This window comes from Nanorana parkeri, unplaced genomic scaffold (genome assembly GCF_000935625.1).
Source record: "Nanorana parkeri isolate BGI_ZX_2015 unplaced genomic scaffold, ASM93562v1 scaffold8, whole genome shotgun sequence".
NCBI classification, from domain to species: domain Eukaryota; kingdom Metazoa; phylum Chordata; class Amphibia; order Anura; family Dicroglossidae; genus Nanorana; species Nanorana parkeri.
The window spans coordinates 624745-637004 of NW_017306276.1; the positions used below are offsets into that span (position 1 = coordinate 624745).

The 12260-nt window shown below is 40.2% G+C and overlaps 1 protein-coding gene across 1 annotated transcript in view; it reads right to left on the reverse strand.

Moving 5' to 3' along the window:
* Positions 1–387: 387 nt before the first annotated feature.
* Positions 388–12260, reverse strand: part of SERTM1 (serine rich and transmembrane domain containing 1) — a 30691-nt gene continuing 18818 nt past the window's right edge. Inside the window, exon 2 of the mRNA XM_018554148.1 lies at positions 388–1232. Coding sequence (XP_018409650.1) covers positions 789–1121 — 333 coding nt within the window. The 5' untranslated portion in view covers positions 1122–1232 and the 3' untranslated portion in view covers positions 388–788. The remainder of the gene's footprint in view (positions 1233–12260) is intronic.

The following is a 12260-nucleotide window of genomic DNA, read 5'->3' on the forward strand; positions in this document are numbered from 1 at the left end:
AATAACCCCGATCAGGACAGGAGAACAGGCACAAAGATGAAATATCAATTTTGTCAGGACTGATCCTTTAAGCGGATGGTTTATTTGGTTTGGTCATGCTCCTATTGGTTGCTTATATTTAACCAGTTTTTGTACAGTTCATAGAAAAGGAGCCAATTTCTTTTTTCCATATAAAGTAAATAAAATGACATGCACAAGTACATATACTACATATAAAACTTTGCAACATATTGTTTTCCTTGCTATCCCTCTAATAAACAGGTAAGACTTAATAGCTTGAAACACATATATTAACCCACTGATTAAACATATGGTAGACTTGTGCTAGTTTGTCCCTTAGCTAATGTGCATGCTAAAAGAAAAATATAATTAAAAATATTTCTTTCAAAATAATCTCTTAAAAGTAACAAACTTACAGATGGACCAGTAAATGCAAGTACAATTGCCAAGTATGATAGAGGTACAGTGTGTGGCAGTTTATACACAGGAGTAAAAGCACAGGTTAGTGTTTAGATCAAGAGCTCTATAATATAAAAGGCTTTGATCTCCCAGAGTGTCCTGATTAGAGGGAGTGCATTTGCTTCATAAGTTTATGTAACAAGAGAAACATTCAAGTTGACTGAAACTGGGCACGAAGCAGATGAAACGGATAAATGACAAAAGCAAATATGAGCTAAAAAGCAGGGTCATTTCAAACAGAATACAGGATGTGTGTTCAGATTCAAAGGTGTTATCCACATGCATGATTTTCAGCTTTCCTGTCTTTAGGAATTCTGTTTTATCGCTGCTTATGAAGAAAGGTTAGAAAAAGAAGACCTCTGGGAAGAAATACTACATACTTCTAAGTTAGTGAAGGAGCTCCCTGCATCACTTGTGTATTCTGGATAGGATGACGTTGAGGATATAATATTTTTTAGTCTCTGAAGAGCAATGATTAGCAGCAAAAGAAGAAAGGCCAATAGGCTAAGAAAGATGGACACGTAGACGTAAACGTTTGATAACCGGTTAGGTGTTGATGATGCAGAATCCACTGAGGTTGAGAGAGAGGTAGGGAACAATTCCAAAAATGTTCCATTACCGATGTCTTCTGGTAAAACTGCCGAAGGACCAAATCCAGACATGGTGGCATGGGCAATGTGTTGACTTTTTGAAAAGATTCAACTCATGACATCTTTGAGAGCCACCAGTGATGTTAGGAATCAGTCATCCAGTTTCCAGAAGGAAAGGTCAACCTGAAATATATAATACATTTTAGTTGTATATTATTTGCAAAAGATATTGGCTTTTATATATATGCAAAAGATTTTGGCTGTTAGCTTTGCTGCATTGAATAACGCTTTTTCATTAAAGGTGCATTTTACCCAGAAGCTAGACAGTTATTTTAAACGAAAGAGACACCAATACCTTGTACAAGCAGGACAAAATGACAGTTTTTCTGCAAAGGACCCCCTCCTTATACTCACTTTGTCTGTGTCTTCCTCACTCGCAGTTGGCAACTGGGGGAGTGGTGACATCTCTCCTTTCATCATGTAACAATGCTCGGGTCTAGGACTGGCTGCTAGGCCAGAGCACTGGCACAGGGGAGGAAGTCACATGCTCTCCCCATACCTGAAAGCATACCTGAAGCAGCAGAGCGTTCTATTAAGGTGTGTATAAAGGGTTGTGGTGTGTATAAAGGTCTTTGCAAAGACCTTGTCACTTTAGCTATCAACTGGTATACCTCTTATGGTCCAGAATAATTTTTACCTTTTTTCAATATGGGCTTAATAATTTGGCAATAACTTATGAAAGCAAAGTGAAACATATATCTTTTTTTTTTTTTTTAGGCAAAACTAGTGTCGCTGTTTATAAAAAGTGTAAATTTTATTCTATAATGTGCCCTCTTTAAAATTACTTTAAATTTATATTTCTGGTCACAACAAAGTTATTCACAAAAAATAAAAGCTTTTTAGAAAATGTAGTGTATTTTTTATTAATGTGTCAGAAATTAACAAAGAAAGCAAACATTTGTTTTAAAAGGAAAAAAAAAAAAAAATGTAAAAAAATATTCAGCAGAAAAAAAAAGAAGAGAAAGGGTAGAACGACTTACAGGGCTATTCACAAAAGGGTGAAGAGTTTAGAGAAGGCAGGAAAAGTGAACAATCTAGGACAACAGAGCTGAACTGGAAAGTGAGCTGAATTGGAGAATTTTTCCAAAACAGCTATTTTGGCCTAGATTGTTCACTTCTCCTCCCTTCTCCAAACTCTTCACCCTTTAGTAAATAGCCCTGTAAATTAGCGCTAATTAGGTGTAACAAAAGCTGGTTAGAAAGTTTGCAGACTTTGTTTCAGTGCTCCTGCAATACAGATGATTACTGACAGCTCCAGAGCCAAAATATTAAGACCAGTAGGTACCAGGTATGCCCAAGATAGTTGGTTGAAGGGTACCGGGCACTAGTCCATTATTGGTTATTTCCCCTTAAAGTGAACCAGTCAAGACCTAGAAAGCATCTAAACTAACAATTCTGCCTAACAGCAAGCAGCATGTGGGGCTTTGAAGCATCTGCAGTGTCACCTACTTGGACAGTATTCAAGGCCCAGTGTACAACATAAAGAAAATGCTTATTACTAATCATTACCAGTGTTTGCCAAACACAGATCAAATATAACAACTGTATTACATTTATTTTTTTAAGATAAAAAAAGAAATTTTATTAAATATAACTGTCATAAAATACATATTAATCAAATGTTATATATATATATATATTTTTTGTTAGTCCAATAAGAAAGGTATCATTGCACACTGCAATACTGCGTTTATATATATATAGTGGCATTGTGAGGCAATACCACGGTGTTAGGTGGCCTCAAAGTCACCCAGGGTTCTCAGCCAGAGGGGCTGAGTAGTCTACTTTTATAAAGTTCTGCTTTCATAAAGAGTGCCAAGAATATGTAACAACCCTTACTGCCTTTCCCAATATAAAGCCAGTGTTACAGTAATAATGTTCAGTTCAGTTAGTTAAAATCTTTTACATCTCACATGAATTTCACAAAAACATCCTTTACTGCTTTACTGAACCCAATCATAGACTACTTCAGTAGGATCCAAAAATGTTTCTGCTATATGATTTCTTTTACTGGTGTTGCAAATCACTGCAATGGCTGGTGCGACATATATGACTAAACAGAGGAAGAAAGGGCATGTGATATCACATTGCTGCTTGATAACGTCCAATGCATTATACATAGTGAAGTATATGAAGTGAACTATAGTTATAGTGACGTGAACTATACACTGAGTGGCCTGATTATTATGACCACCCCATCAGTACTTCGTTGGGCCCCCTTTTGCCTTCAATACTGCGGCGATTCTTCTTGGCATTGACTCCACAATAGAAAGGTGATGCGAGGAATCTGACACCATGCCTGATGAATAGCATTGTCCAGTTCTGTGAGATTTGATGGTTGTGGAACCAGCTGCCTGATGGCTCTTTCAACTTTGTCCCACAAATACTCAATTCGATTGAGATCTGGTGATTGTGGGGGCCACCTAAGCAAGGAAAACTCTCCCTCTGGTTCTTGAAACCACTGCTGCACAATACGAGCACCATGGCATGGCGCATTGTCTTGTTGGAAGAAGCCATCTCCATTGGGATACGCCATCAACATGATAGGATGAACTTGATCAGCAACGATACTTTGGTATGTTGTGCTATTCAGACGCTGTTCCACACGAATTAAAGGGCCCAAATCATGCCAGGAAAACATGCCCCAAACCATAACACAGCCCCCACCAACTTGATGGGTTGTACTCATGCATGTGGGGTGCATGCTTTCATGCTGTTTCCGCCAAATTCTCACTCTGCCATCTGCATGATTCAACTGGAAACGTGATTCAGCGGACCACATTACTTTTTTCCAATGCTCGACTGTCCTATCCTTGTGTTCCTGTGCGTAAGGGAGACGTTTTATCTTGTTAACTGCAGACAGCAAAGGTGTTCGAACAGGCCTTCCGCTTCCATATCCCATACGATGCAGTGTACGGCGTACAGTGCGTTCAGAGATCATTTGAGAGGATCCCTGATTTAAGATCTGCAGTCATTTAATGCACTGTTGCCCTTCTGTTGTCTTGTACCAGTCTTGCCACTCTCTGTTCTGCCCTAACATGGACCAGTCGCTGACGGCCACAATTCGCACGTTCAGACCCAGATTTTCGGCAGACAGTCCAGTCTTTAAACACTTTAACAACAGCTGCTCTTGAACATTTAATGAATTCTGCTGTTTTGCTGATACTCGCTACATGGCTCCGAGCGCCAACAATCATCCCACTTCAAAGGCTGATAAATCGCATTGTTTACCCATATCTTCAGATTAAAATGACTTCTACTGTCATGGTAAGCAACCTGCTTCCCTATTTATAATGGTCTGGCCCTCTTGCAACTTCAGCGTGAAATTATAGCTAATTTGCCTACAAACGTCAGGTGGCCATAATAATCTGGCCACTCAGTGTAGTTATACTGTATAGTTAAGGTTGAATAAAGACACAGGTCCATCCAGTTTAACCTATGTGTGTGTATGAGTTACTTAGAGTAACTAAGATTTCCCCTCTACTTCTGTCCTGGTGACAATCCTCAAAATCTTGGTTTATCCGTCACTTTTTGTCCTGGTTACACTTAGATATTCATAGTGCTCACTAGAATTATGTCATACATTGTAAAATTCGGCAGTCCGGATGTCTGGTCACATCACATTTTTTAAAAATATTTTTCTCCAAAGGTGGGTGGCGCGAGTCTTGACTGCAGTACAAAACTCACATAATGACGTGTTGCAGTACTGTGAGCCTAGGCCAGTGTGATGACGCACCCCTACGATGTGCCAATGACAGCCTGGGCTCACAGGAAGTTGGTTGATATTAGTTGTTATTCAGCTTGGAAGAGGGGGGCCAGCTAGTGGCAGAGAAGATTTTCGGCAGGGGAGAGGGCCCTTAATAATGAAGGGTTTCCTTATTCAAAACTGTTCAGCCACTGAACATTTTTGCTGTGCATGTGGAGGCATAGGCTGCTACATCTCACCTTCTGTAAACTTTATTTGAAACGTATAGATATGTTTTTGGCTTTGCAAGCCCTGACATTCTCAGAAGCAATTCCATAGCTATTTGTCTTTCACTGTGCAGGTCTCTGTGAGTTCAAGGACTGCAGATTTTGCTCATTACGGTAGTCCTATCACATTGCTCATTTCATGTTCTGGTAGCCTAAAGGCCAAACTCATCCTTTGTAGCAGTTGTCACTAGAACAAATTAAGTATTCATTGTGACGCGTCTGCATTCTATGTGTGTGCTCTGAATTGCAAATTCTATCTTTAGAACGTCTAATGAAAGTGCAGCAAATGGACATATATTTTAAGCAACATACAGTTATTTGTACATGAAACAGATTTATTTTTATATGAGTTTGAGCAGAATTCATATTCACTCATACACAACATATTTGGATTATTAAAAAAAAAACTTTGTAACTTTGTAATGTTTGAATTATTAAAATCCTCATGTCACCATTTCCATATATATACTTCCTTTTTAATTGATGGATGATTAATGAATACACGGATGTTTTACCTCTCTACCCCAATGTTTCATTAATATGTGGCACACAAATGACCACGGTTTGGGATACATAGCATAGGCAATATGTCTTCCATCTCATGGAAATCTGATATGCAACATTAGTAAAATGGGTTCCACTGTAATAATTTGTAATGACGTAGAACACGTACAGTTCTCTATATTTCTGGAAACTAATACATCTTGCACACTCATTTTCATTTAATATGTATTATCTGTGTATTATTCTTTTATTTCTGTTTTATTATCTATGTAAAATAATTCTACTGCATTGTTTTTCTGTGCATAAAAAATAAATGCACTGCATTTCCATGGAACATAACCTTGCTACTATGGTAAATAATCAGAGATAACGATTTGAAGTCGGCTCTGTTCTATAATGTTTTATGCATACACATTTGGGGTTTTAAAATGTCAAACCATTTTGAATTACAACCATGGCTATCTGTGAATTCCGACTCTATGATCTAGTGCTGGTGCTCTGTAAAATTTAATTCTGTACTAATTTTATCTTCAATGATATATTGTTATAGGAAAATGATTCTGGAGGGGAATAGGAGATATTGATCTTTCCATACATACACTCAATAATGCTGCTGACCAATCTGCCAGGTCAGGGCAAAGATCACATCTGTCATCTCCTGTCCATGAAACATGAGCAATAGCTTACTATTTTATCTTGAGGAGAAAGCTTTAACCTTTACTATAACAGACCTGTATGTGCTGCTTCCTGTAATACTTGTAAATACACAGAGATTTTCAAAGTCCACTTGAGGTCTCCTTTTTTTACTTTAGTGTCCTTCACCCACACATGTTATGATTTGTGACTGAGTTTTGCTAGGTATATCTTAAAATACCTTTTTACTTAATATAATAAGTAATAATAATATTTAATAATAGTAAGCAATAATAGTAGTAAGCAATACAGTAATAATGCTGTTTCCTGCCCTCACACTGCAGTGCCCTGTGCTGGCATAACTGAGTAACAGCCACACCCCTCCTCACAAATCCTCACACAGATTTGTATTGCAGAGCAGGGAATGGAGTGTGTCTATCAAATTCTATTACTTACTGCTGATTACTGAGAGCACTTGGTGAGAGCACCCTGGTACCATCATATTTGAACACCCTGCATAGCTACTGCAACAGGAAACCAGAGGTAAGGCTGGAAATGCTGGTTGTTTGTACAATGTAATCTGTTTTTGTGACTTCAACTTTTGTTCAACATCATTTGTTTATTTACAACCCTTTGCGCTTCCTAATTTGATGGACTAATGTCTTTATTCAACCTCAAATACTATGTAACTATGTAATTGCTGGCTCAAACCCCCTCAGCTCACCTTGACCTGAACTTTCTTTCCAGAACAAAATCACAGTCTCCAGCAACTGTCCATCTACTAGCTTGGAGAAGGGAGAAGAGAAGGTGTAAAGAGGAGTATAATGCTTTGATGTACATTGTATTTATGGAGACACACACACGGTTTACTAGCACACACAATGGTAGCTCCATTGCAGCCTGCAAGGGAAAGGAGCCACCCTAAAACAGGAGATCAGCTCAGATACTCTGAACTTCCTATCTAGTACAACATCACAAGGGACAGAGCAGTCTCGGGGACAAGGAATACTAGCAAGTCTATTGGCAGGGAGGAAGGAGGAGCAGGGGAACGTCTTGTCTTACTGTGCCTGTGTGTTTGTGGAGACACACATAGCTTACTAGCACACACAAGGGTGGATCCATAGGACCTTGCAAGGGAAAGGAGCCACCCTAAAACAGGAAGTCAGGGCCAGTGCTCAGGGGATCAGCTGATTCTACAGGAAACAAAAACATTTAAACATGAAGAAGCAACATCCATAGTAAGTGATTTAATCAGCATTTAAAATAGCTTAAAACCTTTTGACTTTAAAATCCCTTTAAAACTTTGTGAAAATACACTAAAATCTTCTTTACTAAAAATCGCATTGTATTTACTATTACTAATAACTAGTACAATTGTGGAACAAACATAAGAAGAGACCCATATCAAAACTCTAAACATTTGAAATCATGTTCCAATGCTCACTTGGAAGAGTAGATATAGTACTCATGAATTGTATTTGACTGCTTATCATGCAGTGACTGTTGTACCGATATAAGATCATATTAGGGTGAAATGAGCCGCCGTATAGGCAGAGAAACAAATGACAAACAATCTTTGTTGTTTCATGGAAACGCTAAATTAAAAATGAATTAGACATGGAAATGAAGGTGTGAACGACTTCCAAATGTGTTTCGGGATCCAGCACACTCAGATGCACCCATGTACAGAGTATAGAAGAGTGATGATGTATGATGCTGTTTATTGTTTTGACAAGTCAGGTCTCTTTGGGATTAATCATAAATGATTAATTAAAAGACGTGCACCGGGACAAGCTGGTTTCAGACTGAAGCAGAGAACAGCAGAGCTAGCAAAAGTCTGGCAATGTTTCAGTAGGCTGAAGACTCTGCTGACTATGTAGATATTTCAGGAGTTCAAGTAGGAAAGTTAGTAACAGAATAAAAGAAAAGAATGAAGCAGACGGACCAGAGATCTTCACACAGGGTAACATAAAAACAAGGTTACAGATACACTCCAGTATACACTGACATGTCTATTCACGAAAGGGTGAAGAGTTTGGAGAAGGCAGGAGAAGAGAACAATCTAGGCCAAATTTAGCCGATTTGGAAAAATTCTCCAATTCAGCTCACTTTCCAGTTCAGCTATGTTGTCCTAGATTGTTCACTTCTCCTGCCTTCTCCAAACTCCTCACCCTTTTGTGAATAACCCCGTGTAGGTTTGAGATACGTAAAGGAGTACAGCCTACCTGATCCGCATTTCTGTTTTTCATCCGTTACTGTTGTGTACCAACCCACCACACTTTTCTGTTGGTAATGGGGTGGTCTGAGAACCCCTGCTTATGATGCAGGAGAGATATTCTCAGATACATCCACTGCAGCCTCTTTGCTGTCTGTCACATAGAGAAAGCCTGACCAAATAATAATTTCAATACTACCACTTTTCTTACAACCTTGCATGCGTAAACCTGCCTTAGAAGCTTCAATGTGCTTGTTTATACAAGAAGCAAAGAGACAGGAAGTTGCACAACAGGTTTCAGGAAGTACACCCCTAGTGATCCTTTGTGTTTCTCTGGATTATGACTGTAGTGAAAGTGAGTTGCTTTAGCATAGTCACAGGTTTTGCTCAATAGTATTAGTAGCTCACTAGTTTCACTTATTTTCAAGTATTGTTCATCAACCCTTCCTTTCTTCCATTTTTCTCACCTGCTGTACTAGGCTGGGAAAAGCAAGATGAATATTTATTTAATGGGCCAAATTTCCTGTGCAGACACCCTCTAAGTTGCTTGCTATGCTATGCTGACTATATTGGGGATGATGTAAGAAAATAGGAGAAAACATACGGGTCTATTCACTAAGCTGCCGAGGGCAGCCGAGTGAACGACCAACCCCAAGTGAAGTGAGTCGAACACTGTTCGGCTATTCACTTCAGGCTGGTACGACTGATTTCAGCCGTATATCGGCTGAAATCAGCTGTACATCGGATTGCTTCGCATGGCTTCGGGTCGGCCGATCCGAAGTGCAGAAGGAGTTCGACTCAGCCGATCCAACATCTGGATCGGCTGAGCCGAACCTCCAGCAGGCTACTCACTGCTGTTCGGTCTATTCTTATAGATGCCGAACAGCAGTGAGTGAATAGCCAAATGCCGCTGAGTGAGTTTAAAAAAAGTAAATAGAAAACAATGACAGCTAGCTCTGCCCAACAGTTTTCTATTGTCTTGCGGCTCTGCTGCCGTCAAAAAAAAAGAAAAAAAAATCTCCCGGGTGCTCTGGGAGCCTTTCACTCCCGGCCGCCCAGGAGAGAAACACTGATTTTTCTTTTTTTTTCTTTATTCTGACACGGAGCCGTGTCAGAATAGAAAAAAAAAACAAAAAAGTTTTTGCCGATTGGAATGCATTGCTACATTCCTTCTGGCTATTTCAATTTGCAATAGACCTTTGGCTTTCAGCGCGGCTCTGCCGAGCTGATGCATATGCGTTCGGCTCAATTGAGCCGCTCGGCCACGTTCGGGAGCTGTACGGGCTATAGTGAATAGCCCGTGCAGCACCCCCTCGGTTCTACTGAACCGAAGGGGTCCTGGGGCCGAAGCAAGCCGAAGGATCGGCCGAAGCTACGGCTAGATCCTTCGGCAGCTTAGTGAATAGACCCCATAGAGTTCCTGATAACAGTGAAGGAATTAGTCTTTTAATTTTTTTGTAGATAAGCATGTAAAGTACACTAAATAAAATCAGCTTGATGTAAACAATCTTATACATGTCAGCATACATATTGTAATTATATTTTTATTTTACTGATGGGAACTGATTGACTTACTATTGTACTCTGTATGAGGCCAATATATTATCTTAATATTTGGTAATCAGGAAGCAGTCTGATGGCACGGGCTAGTGCTCTTTCTAGTATCTAGTCTACTAATATCTATATTTAATACAATACCAAACATATGAAATAGGGAAGAGGGGAAGAATAAAAGAGAAAGAAGAAGGAAAGAGATGATTAAGAGGACAAGAAGTATACACTTCTCATTGTGTTGTGGTGCAACATTTCAATCTAGGTGCTCAGGTGTGCCCCGGAGTCTCTACGATTAAGCCCATTTGGGTGAAATGTGTTAGACAGATGGTGCCTAGGCAAGAACTGCAGCATATACTCCAGATCTTTTCTTGCTGAAGGCCAATACATTTATTCTAATAACTAGGGATGCACTGATACAATTTTTTTAGGTATCGAGTACCGTTTTTTTTTTTTTTTCGTTTTACCGATACAAGTGCCATGTGCCCTGATTATCAGGAAGTCAGGTGGCGAATCATGACAGCCACCTGACTTCCTAGGAAGCTGGTGTTCCACCGAAAGAACACCGGCTTCACTTCCTGAGGCTACTTGGATTTCTGACCAATCACGTCATGACCAGCCTCCTGGCTTCCTGATTGGCTAGGAAGGTGTCTTCACTTGTTGTTAGGCAGCATGGCTTCCTGACCAATCGGGTCCAATCAGGTCATGACGTGCCGCCCCACTTCCTAATTGGTTAGGGAGCCAGACTGACTTGCAGAAAGTGATGCTGGCTTCCTAGCCAATCAGGAAGCCGGGCGGCACATCATGACCCACCTCCCGACTTCCTGATTGGCTTGGGAAGCTACCAGGTGGGTCATTACATGCTGCCTGGCTTCCTGATTGGTTAGGAAGCCAGGCTGCCTAGCAACAAGTGAAGCTGGCTTCCTAACCAATCAGGAAGCCGGGAGGCTGGCCATAAACCACCGCCTGGCTTCCTGATTGGAAAGGAAGCCGGCTCCATGCTCCCTCTGCTCTGCTCCATACTCCCTCTGACCGGAACCTCCTGTATCAGAGGTAAGTATCGGAGCATTTGGGCAAGTATCAGTACTCGCCCAAATACTCAGTATTGGCACAGATACTGATACTAGTATCGGTATTGGTGCATCCCTACTAGTAATTATATTATTGTACTTAAAAAGGATTTCACACAACACTTAATAATAATTTTTTCGTTGCATGGGATTTGTAAAGTCATGTGATTCACTACTGAGAGAGAAGAGACATAAGCTGTGGCTTTATTATCATGGGTGCAAGGTCTCATTTACTTCTGGGCTACATAAAGTCCAAGAACATAGCTCAATATGATTTTTTTCAGAGGCTTCTGACTGCCGCTATGTGCTGGAGAAATACTATGTATTCCACTAATACCATAGAGAGGTACAGGATAATTATGTGACAATCTGAGGATTGTACACTGCAGGGTTGGGGTGTGATAACTGCAATTCTGCATGAATGAAAGAAGAGGACAACATGAAAGTAGGACCAGCACTAACAGGGGAGCAGAACTTTCAAGGATGGTGTAATTTTTAGCTGACTTGACTGGTGCCCTTGATCTGGATTTTGAAGGAATTTCATTTTTTTACTTAAAAATAATACATGTAGACTTCCTTTAGTAAACGTAAAAATCGCACACAGAAAGAGCGCTACTACTGTAGAAGAATGAACTCACGTTTCTGCTGTCAGCATATAGCATGGCGTTTGTCTCATGTTCGTATGGTGTAAGGAGTGTCACCACAGGACATCTACTGTGACCGATGGTCGTTGTCAACAGGGACTCAGCTGGCCAGGCTGAGCCGCAGCGGCAGGGACAGGAGGTGATGACTATGCCGGACCGCTCGGGGACCTCAGAGGTCTGTAGGAGCAGTGTGTCCACCGGGTTGAGGAAAAGCTGTCACAGTCATGCAGTGGGAACTCAGCGAAGGGAAATCTCTGTCAGGGTGTAAGTGTTTCGAGGCACTGCCTCTTTCTCAAGCCTGAGCAGTTAGTACGACCTTAGTAAACGTGATCTTTTCCAAAATACATAATCTAAATGTAAGTAATGTGCGTAGCTTTAGGAGATACCCAAAGACTATCAAACACATAAATAAATGACAGAAACAGTGGGACACATGCTTTCTAATGCATGGTACAATCAACAGTGGTTAGTTAAATATATATATTTAAAAAAATAACCAACAGTAACCACTCCACCCATAATACGGGTACCCACTTAAACCAAAGGTCTCAATATTTGTGTT